The sequence below is a fragment of the Pseudoliparis swirei genome, chromosome 7 (assembly GCF_029220125.1).
Source record: "Pseudoliparis swirei isolate HS2019 ecotype Mariana Trench chromosome 7, NWPU_hadal_v1, whole genome shotgun sequence".
Lineage (NCBI taxonomy): Eukaryota > Metazoa > Chordata > Actinopteri > Perciformes > Liparidae > Pseudoliparis > Pseudoliparis swirei.
Window position 1 is genome coordinate 31,372,359 of NC_079394.1, and position 20,399 is coordinate 31,392,757.

Here is a 20,399-nt window from a genome sequence, read left to right on the forward strand (position 1 = left end):
ACAGAGCCCGGTCCCCCACTGACCCTCATGAACAGAGCCCGGTTCCCCCTCTGACCCTCATGAACAGAGCCCGGTTCCCCTCTGACCCTCATGAACAGAGCCCGGTCCCCTCTGACCCTCATGAACAGAGCCGGGTCCCCTCTGACCCTCATGAACAGAGCCCGGTCCCCCTCTGACCCTCATGAACAGAGCCTGGTCCCCCTCTGACCCTCATGAACAGAGAGCCGGTTCCCCACTGACCTCATGAACAGAGCCCGGTCCCCTCTGACCTCATGAACAGAGCCTGGTCCCCTCTGACCCTCATGAGACAGGCCTGGTCCCTGACCCTCATGCCTGGTCCTCTGACCTCATGAACAGAGCCCAGTTCCCCACTGTCCCTCATGGACAGAGCCCGGTTCCCCACTGACCTCATGAACAGAGCCGGTCCCTCGGCCCTCATGAACAGAGCCCGGTCCCCTCTGACCCTCATGAACAGAGCCTGGTCCCCCTCTGACCCTCATGAATAGAGCCCGGTCCCCCTCTGACCCTCATGAACAGAGCCCGGTTCCCCCTCTGACCCTCATGAACAGAGCCCGGGTCCCCCTCTGACCCTCATGAACAGAGCCCGGTTCCCCCTCTGACCCTCATGAACAGAGCCCGGGTCCCCCTCTGACCCTCATGAACAGAGCCTGGTCCCCCTCTGACCCTCATGAACAGAGCCGGTTCCCCTCTGAACAGAGCCCGGTCCCCTCATGAACAGAGCCTGCCCTTCTGACCCTCATGAACAGAGCCTGGTCCCCCTCTGACCCTCATGAACAGAGCCTGGTCCCCCTCTGACCCTCATGAACAGAGCCCGGTCCCCCTCTGACCCTCATGAACAGAGCCTGGTCCCCCTCTGACCCTCATGAACAGAGCCCGGTTCCCCTCTGACCCTCATGAACAGAGCCCGGTCCCCCTCTGACCCTCATGAGCAGAGCCCGGTCCCCTCTGACCCTCATGAACAGAGCCCGGTTCCCCTCTGACCTCATGAACAGAGCCCGGTTCCCTCTGACCCTCATGAACAGAGCCGGTCCTCTGACCTCTGACCCTCTGAACAGAGCCTGGTCCCCCTCTGACCCTCATGAACAGAGCCTGGTCCCCCTCTGACCCTCATGAACAGAGCCGGTCCCCCTCTGACCCTCATGAACAGAGCCCGGGTCCCCCTCTGACCCTCATGAACAGAGCCTGGTCCCCCTCTGACCCTCATGAACAGAGCCTGGTCCCCCTCTGACCCTCATGAACAGAGCCTGGTCCCCCTCTGACCCTCATGAACAGAGCCCGGTTCCCCTCTGACCCTCATGAACAGAGCCCGGTTCCCCCTCTGACCCTCATGAACAGAGGTTCCCCTCTGACCCTCATGAACAGAGCCCGGTTCCCCCTCTGACCCTCATGAACAGAGTTCCCCCTCTGACCCTCATGAACAGAGCCTGGTCCCCCTCTGACCCTCATGAACAGCCCGGTCCCCCTCTGACCCTCATGAACAGAGCCTGGTCCCCCTCTGACCCTCATGAACAGAGCCCGGTCCCCTCTGACCCTCATCAACAGAGCCCCGTTCCCCTCTGACCTCATGAACAGAGCCCGGTTCCCCCTCTGACCCTCATGAACAGAGCCGGTCCCCCTCTGACCCTCATGAACAGAGCCCGGTCCCCCTCTGACCCTCATGAATAGAGCCCGGTTCCCCCTCTGACCCTCATGAACAGAGCCCGGTCCCCCTCTGACCCTCATGAATAGAGCCCGGTTCCCCCTCTGACCCTCATGAATAGAGCCCGGTTTCCCCTCTGACCTCATGCATGAACCCTCATGAATAGAGCCGGTTCCCCTCTGCCCTCATAGAGCCCGGTCCCCCTCTGACCCTCATGAACAGAGCCCGGTCCCCTCTGACCCTCATGAACAGAGCCCGGTCCCCCTCTGACCCTCATGAACAGAGCCCGGTCCCCCTCTGACCCTCATGAACAGAGCCTGGTCCCCCTCTGACCCTCATGAACAGAGCCCGGTCCCCCACTGACCCTCATGAGCAGAGCCGGCCCCCACTGACCCTCATGAACAGAGCCTGGTCCCCCTCTGACCCTCATGAACAGAGCCCGGTCCCCCACTGACCCTCATGAACAGAGCCCGGTCCCCTCTGACCCTCATGAACAGAGCCTGGTCCCCCTCTGACCCTCATGAACAGAGCCTGGTTCCCCTCTGACCTCATGAACAGAGCCGGTTCCCCACTGACCCTCATGAACAGAGCCCGGTCCCCACTGACACTCATGAACAGAGCCCGGTCCCCACTGACCCTCATGAACAGAGCCCGGTCCCCTCTGACCCTCATGAACAGAGCCTGGTCCCCCTCTGACCCTCATGAACAGCGGTCCCCCTCTGACCCTCATGAATAGAGCCCGGGTCCCCCTCTGACCTTCATGAACAGAGCCCGGTCCCCCTCTGACCCTCATGAACAGAGCCCGGGTCCCCCTCTGACCCTCATGAACAGAGCCCGGTTCCCTCTGACCCTCATGAACAGAGCCCGGTCCCCTTCTGACCCTCATGAACAGAGCCCGGGTCCCCCTCTGACCCTCATGAACAGAGCCCGGTTCCCCCTCTGACCCTCATGAACAGAGCCTGGTCCCCCTCTGACCCTCATGAACAGAGCCCGGTCCCCCTCTGACCCTCATGAACAGAGCCCGGTCCCCCTCTGACCCTCATGAACAGAGCCCGGGTCCCCTCTGACCCTCATGAACAGAGCCCGGTTCCCCCTCTGACCCTCATGAACAGAGCCTGGTCCCCCTCTGACCCTCATGAACAGAGCCCGGGTCCCCTCTGACCCTCATGAATAGAGCCCGGTCCCCCTCTGACCCTCATGAATAGAGCCCGGTCCCCCTCTGACCCTCATGAATAGAGCCTGGTTTCCCCTCTGACCCTCATGAACAGAGCCCGGGTCCCCCTCTGACCCTCATTAACAGAGCCCGGGTCCCCTCTGACCCTCATGAATAGAGCCCGGTCCCCCTCTGACCCTCATGAATAGAGCCCGGTCCCCCTCTGACCCTCATGAATAGAGCCTGGTTCCCCCTCTGACCCTCATGAACAGAGCCCGGTTCCCCCTCTGACCCTCATTAACAGAGCCCGGGTCCCCTCTGACCCTCATGAATAGAGCCTGGTTCCCCCTCTGACCCTCATGAACAGAGCCTGGTCCCCCTCTGACCCTCATGAACAGAGCCCGGTTCCCCCACTGACCCTCATGAACAGAGCCGGGTTCCCCCACTGACCCTCATGAACAGAGCCTGGTTCCCCCACTGACCCTCATGAACAGAGCCCGGTTCCCCCACTGACCCTCATGAACAGAGCCTGGTTCCCCCACTGACCCTCATGAACAGAGCCCGGTTCCCCCTCTGACCCTCATGAACAGAGCCCGGTTCCCCCACTGACCCTCATGAATAGAGCCCGGTTCCCCCACTGACCCTCATGAACAGAGCCCGGTTCCCCCTCTGACCCTCATGAACAGAGCCCGGTTCCCCCACTGACCCTCATGAACAGAGCCCGGTTCCCCCACTGACCCTCATGAATAGAGCCCGGTTCCCCCACTGACCCTCATGAACAGAGCCGGGTTCCCCCACTGACCCTCATGAACAGAGCCTGGTTCCCCCACTGACCCTCATGAACAGAGCCGGGTCCCCATCTGACCCTCATGAACAGAGCCCGGTTCCCCCACTGACCCTCATGAACAGAGCCCGGTTCCCCCTCTGACCCTCATGAACAGAGCCCGGTTCCCCCACTGACCCTCATGAACAGAGCCGGGTCCCCCTCTGACCCTCATGAACAGAGCCCGGTTCCCCCACTGACCTACCTAAGCCTGCTGTCCATCTTGGCCACAGAGCCCAGCGCCAGGCTGTGGATGTAGATGCCAGGAGCAGAGTTCTCCAGGGTCAGACAGCAAACCCCGATCCCCAGACCAACACTGGGCTCTAAAGACATACAATAAAATGCAATAACAACAAAAATATCAGGTTAGACGTCACTGCAAACAAAGACCTCCTTGTAAACTCTGAATATGTCATTCATACGGACACCATGTCCAGTTTCTGTAACATCTACACCTGTAGTTCCCCTTTCAGACACACGAGGGAGCCAGAGAGTCTGTTTTGCACTGATGAAAGGAGGAAATAACTAAAAAATAACGATCAGGGACTTTTGTTTACGCACACAAGATGGAAGACAATGAAATTACATAATGTGTACATGAATACAAAAAAACTAATATACATAGAACTATATATATATATATATATATATAAATATTTCAGAAAAGACACTGCAGGATATCTCCAAACAGGAAGTGGAATGTCTCAGCCAACCTTTATTGAGTGTGACCTCCATGATGATGCAGTCCTTGGGACCAGGACCGGGGGGGCCCCTGTGCCCCTCGGCCTCCTCCCCCCCGGAGGCGACGGGGGTCCCCCCGCTGGTGTTGGAGTTGGGCGAGTTGGAGCGGCTCAGCAGGGTGGGGGTCAGGCTGGGGCTGCGCAGCCGGGTCCGGATGGTCAGCGTCACCACGCCTTTCTTCAGCTGCTGTGGGACCAACAGGAAGCAGCTGTTAGTAGGATGTTATCCAGAATGAACCACGCGTGAGGTCACACACACAGAACACGTTGACCTTTGACCCTTAGACAGAACCTACCTTGAAGGTCTGGATGGCCTGCTGGTGCGTGAGTCCTTGGAGGGACTCCCCGTTGACCTCCAGGACCTCGTCCCCTGCACAGGAAGCACCCCATCAGACACGTGGCGGCGTACATGGAGGTCATGGATGAAGGTCGGAGGCCTTACCTTCCTTCAGGCGCCCGTCGGCCGCCGCAGCTCCGTGAAGGAAGATGGTTTTGACAAAGATCCCCATCTGACCGCGGGCCGAGTCCTGCCCCCCAACGATACTGAATCCTAGACCCTGAGACATGTAGACCTCATGTCAGACAGGAGGTCAGCGACACATACATACAACAGTTATGCCTGGTTCAGGTCTATAGTTAGGCCTGGTTCAGGTCTAGAGTTAGGCCTGGTTCAGGTCTATAGTTAGGCCTGGTTCAGGTCTACAGTTAGGCCTGGTTCAGGTCTACAGTTAGACCTGGTTCAGGTCTACAGTTAGGCCTGGTTCAGGTCTATAGTTAGACCTGGTTCAGGTCTACAGTTAGGCCTGGTTCAGGTCTATAGTTAGGCCTGGTTCAGGTCTACAGTTAGGCCTGGTTCAGGTCTATAGTTAGGCCTGGTTCAGGTCTATAGTTAGTCCTGGTTCAGGTCTAGAGTTAGGCCTGGTTCAGGTCTATAGTTAGTCCTGGTTCAGGTCTATAGTTAGTCCTGGTTCAGGTCTACAGTTAGGCCTGGTTCAGGTCTATAGTTAGGCCTGGTTCATGTCTATAGCTAGGCCTGGTTCAGGTCTATAGTTAGTCCTGGTTCAGGTCTATAGTTAGGCCTGGTTCAGGTCTATGGTTAGTCCTGGTTCAGGTCTAGAGTTAGACCTGGTTCAGGTCTATAGTTAGTCCTGGTTCAGGTCTATAGTTAGGCCTGGTTCAGGTCTATAGTTAGGCCTGGTTCAGGTCTACAGTTAGGCCTGGTTCAGGTCTATAGTTAGGCCTGGTTCAGGTCTACAGTTAGGCCTGGTTCAGGTCTACAGTTAGGCCTGGTTCAGGTCTATAGTTAGGCCTGGTTCAGGTCTACAGTTAGGCCTGGTTCAGGTCTACAGTTAGGCCTGGTTCAGGTCTGTAGTTAGGCCTGGTTCAGGTCTCGTTAGGCCTGGTTCAGGTCTAGTTAGGCCTGGTTCAGGTCTGTAGTTAGGCCTGGTTCAGGTCTACAGTTAGGCCTGGTTCAGGTCTATAGTTAGTCCTGGTTCAGGTCTACAGTTAGGCCTGGTTCAGGTCTTATAGTTAGGCCTGGTTCAGGTCTACAGTTAGGCCTGGTTCAGGTCTACAGTTAGGCCTGGTTCAGGTCCATAGTTATGCCTGGTTCAGGTCTATAGTTAGGCCTGGTTCAGGTCTATAGTTAGGCCTGGTTCAGGTCTATAGTTAGGCCTGGTTCAGGTCTATAGTTAGGCCTGGTTCAGGTCTATAGTTAGGCCTGGTTCAGGTCTACAGTTAGGCCTGGTTCAGGTCTATAGTTAGTCCTGGTTCAGGTCTATAGTTAGGCCTGGTTCAGGTCTATAGTTAGGCCTGGTTCAGGTCTATGGTTAGTCCTGGTTCAGGTCTATAGTTAGGCCTGGTTCAGGTCTATAGTTAGGCCTGGTTCAGGTCTATGGTTAGTCCTGGTTCAGGTCTATAGTTAGGCCTGGTTCAGGTCTATGGTTAGTCCTGGTTCAGGTCTATAGTTAGTCCTGGTTCAGGTCTATAGTTAGGCCTGGTTCAGGTCTATAGTTAGTCCTGGTTCAGGTCTATAGTTAGAGCTGGTTCAGGTCTATAGGCCTGGTTCAGGTCTATAGTTAGTCCTGGTTCAGGTCTATAGTTAAGCCTGGTTCAGGTCTATAGTTAGTCCTGGTTCAGGTCTATAGTTAGTCCTGGTTCAGGTCTATGGTAAGGCCTGGTTCAGGTCTAGTTGAGCCTGGTTCAGGTCTATAGTTAGGCCTGGTTCAGGTCTATAGTTAGGCCTGGTTCAGGTATATAGTTAGGACTGGTTCAGGTCTATAGTTAGTCCAGGTTCAGGTCTATGGTTAGTCCTGGTTCAGGTCTATAGTTAGTCCTGGTTCAGGTCTATAGTTAGTCCTGGTTCAGGTCTATGGTTAGTCCTGGTTCAGGTCTATAGTTAGGCCTGGTTCAGGTCTATAGTTAGTCCTGGTTCAGGTCTAGTTAGGCCTGGTTCAGGTCTATAGTTAGGACTGGTTCAGGTCTATAGTTAGAGCTGGTTCAGGTCTATAGTTAGTCCTGGTTCAGGTCTATAGTTAGGCCTGGTTCAGGTCTATAGTTAGTCCTGGTTCAGGTCTATAGTTAGGCCTGGTTCAGGTCTATAGTTGTCCTGGTTCAGGTCTATAGTTAGGCCTGGTTCAGGTCTAGAGTTAGGCCTGGTTCAGGTCTATAGTTAGGCCTGGTTCAGGTCTATGGTTAGTCCTGGTTCAGGTCTATAGTTAGTCCTGGTTCAGGTCTATAGTTAGTCCTGGTTCAGGTCTATAGTTAGGCCTGGTTCAGGTCTATAGTTAGAGCTGGTTCAGGTCTAGTTAGTTAGGCCTGGTTCAGGTCTATAGTTAGTCCTGGTTCAGGTCTATAGTTAGGCCTGGTTCAGGTCTATAGTTAGTCCTGGTTCAGGTCTAGAGTTAGTCCTGGTTCAGGTCTATAGTTAGGCCTGGTTCAGGTCTATATATAGTTAGGCCTGGTTCAGGTCTATAGTTAGTCCTGGTTCAGGTCTATAGTTAGGCCTGGTTCAGGTCTATAGTTAGTCCTGGTTCAGGTCTATAGTTAGGCCTGGTTCAGGTCTATAGTTAGTCCTGGTTCAGGCCTCAAGGAGAACATTCTCCAAACCACCCGAGGGCTCAGGAGGGGCAAAACCTGAGGCCCATGGGCCGTCAGGCGGTGGAAAGAGAACCTTGAGGAACTCCTAAAGCAAAAAGGCTCCTCGGTGGGTCAGGACCACGGGGGTCGGGACCACGGGGGTCGGGACCACGGGGGTCGGGACCAGGGGGGTCGGGACCACGGGGGTCGGGACCACGGGGGTCGGGACCACGGGGGTCGGGACCACGGGGGTCAGGACCATGGTGGTTCAGCCTTAGAGGAGAGGAGTTCCACTCGGAGCCTCACCGGGCCTTTCATCAGCACGATGCTGGAGACAATGGACGGCTGCGCCAGTCGCCATGGAGACTCCACTTGAACGGTGCTCAGCGAGCGGGCCGACTTCTTCATGACGAGGTCCTGGAACAACAGAGTTGTTGTTGTTTACTTGATTCAGACTCGTAGCCCTGGTCCTTTAGGACGGCGCGAGTTGGAGGTTCTGAAGGTTCCCGTCAGCTTGTTGTTGTTGTTGTTGGTTCTGATGTCAGAGCTCTACCGGCGAGGCGTCCCCACCTGTCTCACTCTGGTGGCGTCCAGCTGCTGAGGTAAGGAGTGCTTGCGGCGTCCGGGCGGAGGCTTCCACGCCGCCGCCTCGCCGCCGCCGCCCTCCACCAGCAGCTCGTCGTCCTCGCCCACCGACTCCAGGCGGCCGCCCCCCCCTGAGGGGACAGGCACACCGTCAGAGAGCGCCAGGGGAGCGGACGCCATGTTCCTCCCGTAGAGGTCACTGCGTGTGGACCGAGCCTGAGGCCGGGGGGCCTTCGGGGCGCCGCCAGGCTCTGGGAGGCTTCCGCCAGGTCAGTGAAGCATCTGGCTTCTCCAGGTCAGTCAACTGGAATCACACAGATGTTGACGTCACTCAGATGTTGACGTCACTCAGATGTTGACGTCACTCAGATGTTGACGTCACTCAGATGTTGACGTCACTCAAATGTTGACGTCACTCAGATGTTGACGTCACGCGTGTGCTCGTCCAGCAGGGGGCGACGCCTCGCTGGAACATGAGCAGCTGATCTTCTTCTCTTGATGTTTCGTTGTTAACATGAGATCATGTCTCACTCTACGTCACATAACCATGAAGCAGAGGATGCCCTAAGACACACACACACACTGACACACTGACACACACACACTGACACACACACACTGACACACACAGTGTACCAGGTGGGGGCAGCAGGCAGAGGTCTGGGGGGGGGGGGACTTGCAGGTGCTGACCAGGTCCGGCAGGCTGGTGGACGGGAAGCGCTCAAAACCCACGTCAGACTCCTCCTGCAGGCACAGGACGCCGTGGAGTTAGTGTGTGTGTGTGTGTGTGTGTCTGAGTGTGTGTGTGTGTGTGTGTGTGTGTGTGTTTACCCTGCTGGCCACCACCAGCTGCACCAGCCCACAGGAGGAGCGCAGCGTGGCCACGGCCTCCTGGTGCGTGAGGCCCAGCAGAGAGAAACCGCTGACCATCAGCAGCTCGTCTCCGGCCTGCAGGCGGCCGTCCCTAAAGACACACACACTCACTACACACGCACTACACACTCACTACACACTCACTACACACTCACTACACACACACTACACACTCTACACACACTCACTACACGCACTCACACCTCACCACACACCCACCACACCACCACACACCCACCACACACGACTCACACACACCACACTCACTACACACTCACCACACTCACTCCCACTACACACACACTACACACTCACCACACACACACACTCACCTACACACCACCACACACCCACTCCACACACACTACCACCACTGCACTACACACACACCACACACCACCACACACTCACTACAATAACTCACTACACACCCACTACACACCCTGCACCACACTTTTCCCTGCCACACGACCACCACCACACACCCCACTACACACGCACCACACACCTTTTCTGCCTGCACTCACCACACTGCCTCACCACACTGCACTGCACTCACTGCACGCACCACACACACTACACACTACACACTCATCACACACTACACACTCTACACACTCACCACACACTCACCACACACGCACTCACTACACACCCACCTACACCACCTACACCTCACTACACACTCACTACACACCCACCATACACTCACCACACACCTACACACACACTACACCACACCTACCACCGTCACTCACACACACCTCACTCACACACTCCTGCCTGCCACCTCACTCACTGCACCACCACACACGCACACCACACACCCACACACCACTACACACTCACCACACACCTCACCACACACTCACTAACAATTCACCACCACACTCACTGCACACACACTACCACACCCACCTACACACACTGCACACTCACTGCACACACTCACCACACTGCCACACCACACTCACTACACACACACCACTACACACCCACTCACATGACTCACTACACACTCACCACACACCACCACTCCACACACTGCACACACCACACACTCCTGCCTCACTCACCTGCACACACACTCACCCACACACCACAATGCACCACACCCACCACCTCCTGCACTGCACACCACTGCACTGCACTCCTGCTACACACCCACCACACACCACCTGCACTGCACACCACACACACCACACTACACACACACACCTCACACACACTCACTCACTACACCCACCTACACTCCTCACCCACCACTCACTACACCTTTCACACACACTACCACCACCTACACACACTACAATAACACGCCTCACACACCCACATGCACCACACACCTCCACACACTCACATCACTACACACTCCACCACCTACAATAACTCACTACACCTCAATCACACACTCACCACACTCACTACACACCACACACTCACCACCACACACACCACACACTGCACCACACACCACACACGACTACACACTGCACACACACGCACTACACACACACGCCACACTCACTACACACGCACTACACACTCACCACAATAACACCACACACTACCTCACACACCACCACACACACACCCACACACGCACTGCCACCACACTACACACGCACTCACACACCTCACACACACTCACACACCACCACACACTGCACTCACTACACACTCACTACACTCACCACACACACCACACACTCACCACACACTCACCACTAACTCACCACACTCACCACAATACCTCACCACACACGCATACACACTACACTACCACCACCACACTCACTCTACACTCACCACACACCACCACACACACACTCTACACACACTACACACCACACCACACACCACCTCACTACCTCACTACACACGACCACTAACTGCACTACACACTCACTACACACACTGCACTACACAATAATACACGCACTACACACACTCACCACTCACACACCACTGCACACACACACCACTCACTACCACACCACTACACACACACTCACACACTCACTCACACACCACCACACACACACCACACACTCCACTACACTCACTACACCACCCGCCACCTCCTGCCTCCTACACACTACACTCACTGCCCCTCACTGCACCACACACCTCACTACACACACGCCACACCTCACTACAATACTCACCACACTACACACCTCACTGCACACACTCACTGCACACTCACTGCACACACACACTCACACACCACCACACCCACACACACCACCACACACACACACCCACCACACCACCACACACACACCACCACACACCCACACACCTCACTACACACCTCACACACACCCTACCACACTCACTACACTCACTACACACACACTCACTACACACGCACTACACACGCACTACACACGCACTACACACACACGCCACACTCACTACACACTGAGGACTGTTGGTCCTCGTGAGCCCTGAGGGGCGTGGCCTCGAGGCCGTACCTGTGAATGGCGCCCGCCTTCTCCACGTGGGCGATGACGACGCCGCGGGGCGAGCGCTTGGAGCCCCGCCCCCCCGTGATCTGGATGCCCAGCCCCTCGTCGCCCTTCACCATGTGCATCTTCCAGATGTAGCTGCCCTCTCTGGGCTGCAGGAGGAGCAAGAACACGTCAGAGAGGAGGCCCGAGAGGCTGCTGGGACGTGAGGTCAAAGGTCAAAGGTCAGGGATGTCTGTGTTCAGACTGTAAAGGCCGTTGAGGGGAGGTTGTGATTTGTGATATCGGGCTAAACAAAATAAACTGGATTCAATTTAATGAGTCTGATCCTCAGGTAATAAAAATATATATGTATATATATATATATAAATAAATGTATGTATACATATATACATATATATATACACATATACATATATATATGTAAATATATTTATAAATGTATATATATATATAGAATATATATATATAAATATATGTATACATATATATATATATATAAATATATATAAATAGAAATATATACACTACCGTTCAAAAGTTTGGGATCACCCAGACAATTTCGTGTCTTCCATGAAAAATCACACTTTTATTTATCAAATGAATATAAAATATAGTCAAGACATTGACAAGGTTAGAAATAATTATTAATATTTGAAGTATTAATTTTGTTCTACAAACTTCAAGCTCAAAGGAAGGCCAGTTGTATAGCTTATATCACCAGCATAACTGTTTTCAGCTGTGCTAACATAATTGCACGGGTTTTCTAATCAGACATTAGTCTTCTAAGGCGATTACACAATGTACCATCAGAACACTGGAGTGATGATGAAATGGGCCTCTATACACCTCTGGAGATATTTCATTAGAAACCAGACGTTTCACCTAGAAGAGTCATTTACCACATTAACAATGTAGAGAGGGTATTTATGATTGATTTAATGTTATAAACAGTGCTTTTCTTTGAAAAATAAAGTCATTTCTAAGTGATCCAAAACTTTTGAACGGTAGTGTATATAAATATTGATATAAATATAAATATAAAATATGTAAATATATAATTGTATAAATATATATATATTATAAATATGGTCTATAAGAGCTCTTCCCGTGTCAACACTGAGGACTGGAGAGCTTCTTCTTCTTCCCTCTCCCCACATCGGGTCACATGACTCTGTTCCATGTGACCATTAAACATGGAGTCTAAGGCCGTGTCTCCTCCCGGACACTTGAGCACTTGGATGCCTTTCAGTGCTTCGGGCGCCACACTGACAGAACCAGCAGCACCAGAGCCCCGAGTGTCCGCATGGCGCTCTGCAAACGGGCAGAACATGCAGTGTAAACGATGGACACTACTGGCCCTCAACGGCCGCCATCTTGGCTACGTAGCGGAAGAGGAGGAGCCCTTTCGCCAGCTTTTCATTTTATTTTTAAAACAATGGCGGACGAGATGCTCCGGTAGCACAAGCGGTCGACCACGAGGCTCCTGCCGCGATGGTGGAGGTATCGCAGTTTCCACATGGGGTGGAGAAAGGTAAACAAGGGACAACAAGAGGGCAGGAAGTGCTTCATTTGGTCACTTTAAGTTTCGCGGGTATTTGCGTACGTCACTCCCGGCTTAATTTCGCGGGTGCCGTGAACAGATTTGCGTCCGTCACTCCGCCAAGTGGTGAACGTCAGTGTTCCATTTGATACAGACTCATCAGCCACGCAGCACTAAGATGTCAGGGCTCTGTATTGCAGTGTCCTTCGTAAAGTGTGCGGTAGACACAGCCTAAGTCTCCGTGAGCCTCTGTGGCGAGTGTCCTCTCACAGCCTAACAGGAGCTGACAGCCAACAGCTAACAGTCCTCCAGAGGACGCCTCCAACAGCCAACTAACTAACCCTAACAGCCAACAGCTAACAGCTAACCCTAACAGCCAACAGCTAACAGCTAACCCTAACAGCCAACAGCTAACAGCTAACCCTAACAGCCAACAGCTAACAGCCAACAGCCAACAGCTAACCCTAACAGCCAACAGCTAACAGCCAACAGCTAACAGCTAACAGCCAACAGCCAACAGCTAACCCTAACAGCCAACAGCTAACAGCTAACCCTAACAGCCAACAGCTAACAGCTAACAGCCAACAGCTAACAGCTAACCCTAACAGCCAACAGCTAACCCTAACAGCCAACAGCCAACAGCTAACAGCCAACAGCCAACAGCTAACAGCTAACAGCCAACAGCCAACAGCTAACAGCCAACAGCTAACCCTAACAGCTAACAGCTAACCCTAACAGCCAACAGCTAACAGCCAACAGCCAACAGCTAACCCTAACAGCCAACAGCCAACAGCTAACAGCCAACAGCCAACAGCTAACAGCTAACAGCCAACAGCCAACAGCCAACAGCCAACAGCTAACCCTAACAGCCAACAGCCAACAGCTAACCCTAACAGCCAACAGCTAACAGCTAACCCTAACAGCCAACAGCTAACCCTAACAGCCAACAGCTAACAGCCAACAGCTAACAGCTAACCCTAACAGCCAACAGCCAACAGCTAACAGCTAACCCTAACAGCCAACAGCCAACAGCTAACCCTAACAGCCAACAGCTAACAGCTAACCCTAACAGCCAACAGCTAACAGCTAACAGCCAACAGCTAACAGCTAACCCTAACAGCCAACAGCCAACAGCTAACAGCCAACAGCCAACAGCTAACAGCTAACAGCCAACAGCCAACAGCTAACAGCCAACAGCCAACAGCTAACCCTAACAGCCAACAGCCAACAGCTAACAGCTAACCCTAACAGCCAACAGCCAACAGCTAACCCTAACAGCTAACAGCCAACAGCCAACAGCCAACAGCTAACAGCTAACATTAACTAGCTCTCCTCCTGGCGATATATCTATTAATTTAAATCTATTCTGTGAGTCCTGACCCCGAGTCGTCATGACGACGCCCGTTGGTTGTGAAGCCTGGAGTTCGGCTCTGTGGCCGTCGCCATCTTGGCTTCTTGCAACCGAAGAGCATGGTACCGGTGTGACCAGACATGAGCGGGTTCACCCTCTCTAGAATAAGGGGCGGAGCCTCTCCCCCCAGGTCTTACCAGGCTTGAAGATTCACTGCTGAAGGATTCCATGCTGCATTCCAGCAGCTGGCTGTGACATCGGGTCGGCAGCGTGGCGCCGCGGAGCCGCTGGGGCGCCGTCCTCCCCAGGGGGGAGGCGGCCGGGCTGTGGACGCCACCCGGACCGCCCCCTCCAGGAAGACCGCCCCCTCCAGAAGGACCGCCCCCTCCAGAAGGACCGCCCCCTCCAGGAAGACCGCCCCCTCCAGAAGGACCACCCCCTCCAGGAAGACCGCCCCCTCTAGGAGGACCGCCCCCTCCAGAAGGACCGCCCCCTCCAGGAGGAGCGCCCTCGGCGGCGGGGGCGGAGCCGTTGCAGCCGTGGTGCGAGCTCTTTAATCCAGAGTCCCGATTGGAGGACGACCGCGATATCACGCCAACCTTCCGCGTGCGCTTGCCGTTGGCCGGGGGGGCGGAGGCGGCGCCGCACCGCGGCGGGTCTTCGGCGCGGCCTCCAGCGGCGGCGTTGGCGTTGCAGGGCGGGGGCGGAGCCTGGCGCTTGACTCGCCGCAGCATGATCAGGTAGATGCGGCCTCCGCTCCAGCACTGGTCGGCCAGGTAACTGGACACAACAAGGCGTCGGTCAGACTCTGATGCTGCGCTGTGATTGGCCGGTCCTCGCGAAGGCTCAACCACAGCTTCACACCTGTATCCAGGTGGTCTTACCTGGCTCCACCCACATCGACTCCCACCATCAGCTGCCCGTTGAGTGACAGCAGCTCATCCCGGAGTTTGATGGCGCCGCAGTGGGCCGCCGGGCTCCTCTTCCTCACCTCCGTCACCCAGATGCAGCCCACGTCCCCGATGGGGCCCTGGTCCCTCCTCCTCCTCGGGCCCCCCTTCTTTCTCCCGTCGGGGTCCCCGAAAATGGGGATGTTGCCGAAGCTGAGGCCGAACTCGGCGGCGTCGCCCGGGTCTTTGCAGAGCGACACGGCGTGGACCTCCACGTCCGGCCCCTCCCTGACGGAGGAGGAGGGGCTGCCGGGCGAAGCCGCCTCGCCCTCCAGGAAGTTGAACTTGATGTACTCCGTCAGCTTGAGGATGGCCGGCAGACACAGAGACACGTCCTCCGCCCGGACGCCGCTGCTGCTGCACAGCCGGCCGACCTCCCCATTCTGCTGGGAGTCCTGATGCACCTGCTGGAGGAAGAGGAGGAGGAGGAAGAGGAATCCATTAGTAGAGAATAGACGTGCAGCTTAGCTCATTTAGCTCGCGGAGTGGAGGCCTCCAGCTTCTAGTGAGGTCAAAACCCTGATCTGGTCTACGCTGCGTCTGTTGAAGCCAGGCGGCAACCTCTAGTCTGTGTTAAAACATTTATTCTCAGCAGGGGGCGACTCCTCTGGTTGTATAGAAGTCTATGCTTCATGTGTTAAAGCTGCATTCTCTCTCCTGACCACCAGGCGACTCCTCTGGTTGTATAGAAGTCTCTGCTTCATGTGTTAAAGCTGCATTATCTCTCCTGACCACCAGGGGGCGACTCCTCTGGTTGTATAGAAGTCTATGGTTCATGTGTTAAAGCTGCATTCTCTCTCCTGACCACCAGGCGACTCCTCTGGTTGTATAGAAGTCTATACAATGACTCTGCTTCCCTCAGTAAACATGTAAACATGAGTTTATGTCTCATTCTCTAGTTTCAAGTCTTCTTCTTTACAGCATGATGTCATCATTTAGTACAAAACCAACCAGTACAACAATCCCAAGGAATGTGAAGGTGAAGAGATGTGTTGTTGTTGTTTTAGGAGTACCTTGCAGCTGGAGCGATCTCGATTCAGGTTGTGGTCCTGCTGGGACCTCTGAGCCCCGCGCCAGTTCTCCAGCAGGGAGAGGATGCTGAGGGCGTTGTCCTGAGTGATGGGCATCCTGGCATCCTTGGCCTGTGAGGGGGGGGGGGCTCACCAGCAGCCGCTCCGAGGGGTCCGCCAGGCGGCACCGGGGCGGGCCGACTGGTCCATCGTGAGAGGAGGGGCTGGGCAGAGGAACTCAAAGTCTACTCCGAGAAGGGGAGGGGAGACGTCGGAGTCACGTCGGCCGTCTGCAGCATCAGGACGTGTCCTACAGGACACAGGAGGTCAAAAGGTCAAGGAAGGTCACAGGAAGAAGAGCGTGCTCTCCGTTCATCATCAGCAACACTGACCCAACCATACAAACAGTTTAGAACACGAGGACATGATCAACCAATCAACCCCGAGCAGCCAGAAGGTCTGATGATGTGGGTAAAGCTGGAGAGCGTCTGGAGCATCCTCCATGGAGACGGTGGGCCGTCTATCCTCCATGGAGACGGCGGGCCGTCTATCCTCCATGGAGACGGCGGGCCGCCTATCCTCCATGGAGACGGCGGGCCGTCTATCCTCCATGGAGACGGCGGGCCGTCTATCCTCCATGGAGACGGCGGGCCGTCTATCCTCCATGGAGACGGTGGGCCATCTATCCTCCATGGAGACGGTGGGCCATCTATCCTCCATGAGAGACGGCGGGCCGTCTATCCTCCGTGGAGACGGCGGGCCGTCTATCCTCCGTGGAGACGGCGGGCCGTCTATCCTCCGTGGAGACGGCGGGCCGTCTATCCTCCGTGGAGACGGCGGGCCGTCTATCCTCCGTGGAGACGGCGGGCCGTCTATCCTCCGTGGAGACGGTGGGCCATCTATCCTCCATGGAGACGGTGGGCCATCTATCCTCCATGAGAGACGGCGGGCCGTCTATCCTCCGTGGAGACGGCGGGCCGTCTATCCTCCGTGGAGACGGCGGGCCGTCTATCCTCCATGAGAGACGGCGGGCCGTCTATCCTCCGTGGAGACGGGCGTCTATCCTCCGTCATGAGGCAGCGGGCCTCTATCCTCCGAGACGGGCGGGCCGTCTATCCTCCGTGGAGACGGCGGGCCGTCTATCCTCCGTGGAGACGGCGGGCCGTCTATCCTCCGTGGAGACGGCGGGCCGTCTATCCTCCGTGGAGACGGCGGGCCGTCTATCCCTTATGAGAGACGGCGGGCCGCCTATCCTCCATGAGAGACGGCGGGCCGTCTATCCTCCGTGGAGACGGCGGGCCGTATCGGCGGGCGTCTATCCTCCGTGGGCGGCGGGCCGTCTATCCTCCGTGGAGACGGCGGGCCGTCTATCCTCCGTGGAGACGGCGGGCCGTCTATCCTCCGTGGAGACGGCGGGCCGTCTATCCTCCGTGGAGACGGCGGGCCGTCTATCCTCCGTGGAGACGGCGGGCCGTCTATCCTCCGTGGAGACGGTGGGCCGTCTATCCATGAGAGATATCCTCCATGAGAGACCGTGGAGACGGCGGGCATCCTCCATGAGAGACGGCGGGCTGCCTATCCTCCATGAGACGGCGCGGGCTATCTTCCATGGAGACGGCGGGCCGTCTATCCTCCATGGAGACGGCGGGCCGTCTATCCTCCATGGAGGCGGCGGGCCGTCTATCCTCCATGGAGACGGTGGGCCGCCGTCTCTGACGGGGCTGAACACTTTTATTCTTGCAGCAGCAATTACACAAACAGACTCACGGCCCCGCCCAACTCTCCACAAACAACTTCCTGGAGGATGAGCCGTCGCTGAGCGTCTCAGGATCTACTCGGCTGGCAGCGACGGACCTCGTTGTGTGGACGGGCCCCTGGAGGACCCCGGTCCACCAGGGGCCCGTCCACACAACGAGGTTCTGTGAAGTGAGGAATCTGGGTGAAGCCGTCATCTCGGGCCCAGCAGACCACACTGTAATGACTACGCAGCTCCGGCTTCAAATAAACGGCTGGCTTTGTGGTCCCCTCCGCCTCCACTATTCCTGGACACTCCCCGCTCAAGGCCCGCCCACTTCTGGACCGAGCGCTACCACAGACTGGAATAGGAGGTTTACAGGGGGGCGGGGCACCTCGGGGAGACCAAGCTTTAGAGAGAGAGATCAGGCCGTCGAGGGGTTAATGGAGCCTCTCAACATGTGTCTGTTACTGGCCTTGGTTTCTGATTTATTTAATGTTGACATTATTTCTGAGGCGGTAGCCTCTGGGTCAGAGAAGTGTGTTAAACTCGCGTTGTCCCTCCTGACCAGCAGGGGGCGGAGTCTGATTTTATAGAAGTCTATGAGAAAATGACTACTTCTCAATTTATTACCTGAGCATTTTAAACATGAGTTCATGTCTCAGTCTCTAGTTTCAAGTCTTCTTCTACACAGCATGATGTCATCATTTATACTTTATGGTCATCTAGAGACCATAGAGCAGGGGGCGCTTTAGGGGCGGGGCTAAGAGGTGATTGACAGGTCGACACCAGAGACGTATACGCCGTCTCTACCTCAGCCCTCAATGGTCCAAAAATGGTAACTTCCGTTTGTTGGTTGCAAAAAGCCAAGATGGCGGCGTCGTAATCCAAGATGGCGGCGATACACACAGTCTACGCCCTCAAGGTCTCTCTTCTTCTCTCTTTTACCTTTTCACTACCCGGCTAACGTGGGCGTTATAAAAGCTCCGGCGAACGACACAACGGGGCATGTTGTGTATTCCTGAACCTTCTCTACGGAACCAGAGTTCTGATGAGCCCCTCCCTCTGAACCCTGACACCTCTCCGCCCGGATGCTCGCTCGGCATCTGGCCATCAAACTGAAACACCCGAGGGCAGCGAGTCCCCGGAGGCTGCTAATGGACAGCAGACCTCAGCCAATCAGAGCAGCCACAGGACGGCACCGCAGCCAGAGAGAGAAGAGGAAATGCAACGCAGACACATGAGGGTGAAATGTGAGAGCGCCGCACCAGAGAAGGGAACGAGAGACACCAGAGACGTGAACGAGAGACACCGAGAGACGTGAACGAGAGACACAGAGAGACGTGAACGAGACACCGAGAGACGTGAACGAGAGACACAGAGAGTGAACGAGACACCGAGAGACGAGACGGAACGAGAGACACAGAGAGACGGAACGAGACGTGGAATCAGAGACACCGAGAGACGAACGAGAGACACAGAGAGACGTGAACGAGAGACACAGAGAGACGTGAACGAGAGACACAGAGAGACGTGAACGAGAGACACTGAGAGACGTGAACGAGACACCGAGACGGAACGAGAGGACGTGAACGAGAGACACAGAGAGACGTGAACGAGAGACGTGAACGAGAGACACCGAGACGTGAACGAGAGACACAGAGAGACGTGAACGAGAGACGTGAACGAGAGACACCGAGAGACGTGAACGAGAGACACAGAGAGACGTGAACGAGAGACGTGAACGAGAGACACCGAGAGACGTGAACGAGAGACACCGAGACGAGAGACACCGAGAGACGTGAACGAGAGACACAGAGAGACGTGAAACGAGAGACACCGAGAGACGTGAACGAGAGACACCGAGAGACACCAGAGACGGGAACGAGACACCGAGAGACGTGAACGAGAGACGTGAACGAGAGACACAGAGACGTGAACGAGAGACACCGAGAGACGTGAACGAGAGACACCGAGAGACGTGAACGAGACACCGAGAGACGCGGAATCAGAGACACCGAGAGACGTGAACGAGAGACACCGAGAGACGTGAACGAGAGACACCGAGAGACGTGAACGAGAGACGTGAACGAGAGACACCGAGAGACGTGAACGAGAGACACCGAGAGACGTGAACGAGAGACACCGAGAGACGTGAACGAGACACCGAGAGAAGAGACGTGAACGAGAGACACCGAGACGTGAACGAGAGACACCGAGAGACGTGAACGAGACGTGAACGAGAGACACCGAGACGTGAACGAGAGACACCGAGAGACGTGAACGAGAGACACCGAGAGACGTGAACGAGAGACACCGAGAGACGTGAACGAGACACCGAGAGACGTGAACGAGAGACACCGAGAGACGTGAACGAGAGACACCGAGAGACGTGAACGAGAGACGTGAACGAGAGACACCGAG

At 55.5% G+C, this 20,399-nt stretch overlaps 2 protein-coding genes across 2 annotated transcripts in view; one reads left to right on the plus strand and one right to left on the minus strand.

The window, feature by feature from the left end:
- Positions 1–20,399, plus strand: part of sub1b (SUB1 regulator of transcription b) — a 275,625-nt gene that overhangs the window by 64,939 nt on the left and 190,287 nt on the right. The window lies entirely within an intron of this gene.
- Positions 1–20,399, minus strand: part of pdzd2 (PDZ domain containing 2) — a 48,219-nt gene that overhangs the window by 16,342 nt on the left and 11,478 nt on the right. Inside the window, 13 exon segments of the mRNA XM_056420008.1 lie at positions 3,842–3,959; positions 4,350–4,563; positions 4,673–4,746; positions 4,819–4,933; positions 7,761–7,871; positions 8,025–8,270; positions 8,320–8,343; positions 8,676–8,783; positions 8,871–9,003; positions 11,393–11,538; positions 14,478–15,060; positions 15,165–15,637; positions 16,244–16,550. Of these exon segments, the coding sequence (XP_056275983.1) occupies positions 3,842–3,959; positions 4,350–4,563; positions 4,673–4,746; positions 4,819–4,933; positions 7,761–7,871; positions 8,025–8,270; positions 8,320–8,343; positions 8,676–8,783; positions 8,871–9,003; positions 11,393–11,538; positions 14,478–15,060; positions 15,165–15,637; positions 16,244–16,357 (2,459 nt within the window). The 5' untranslated portion in view covers positions 16,358–16,550.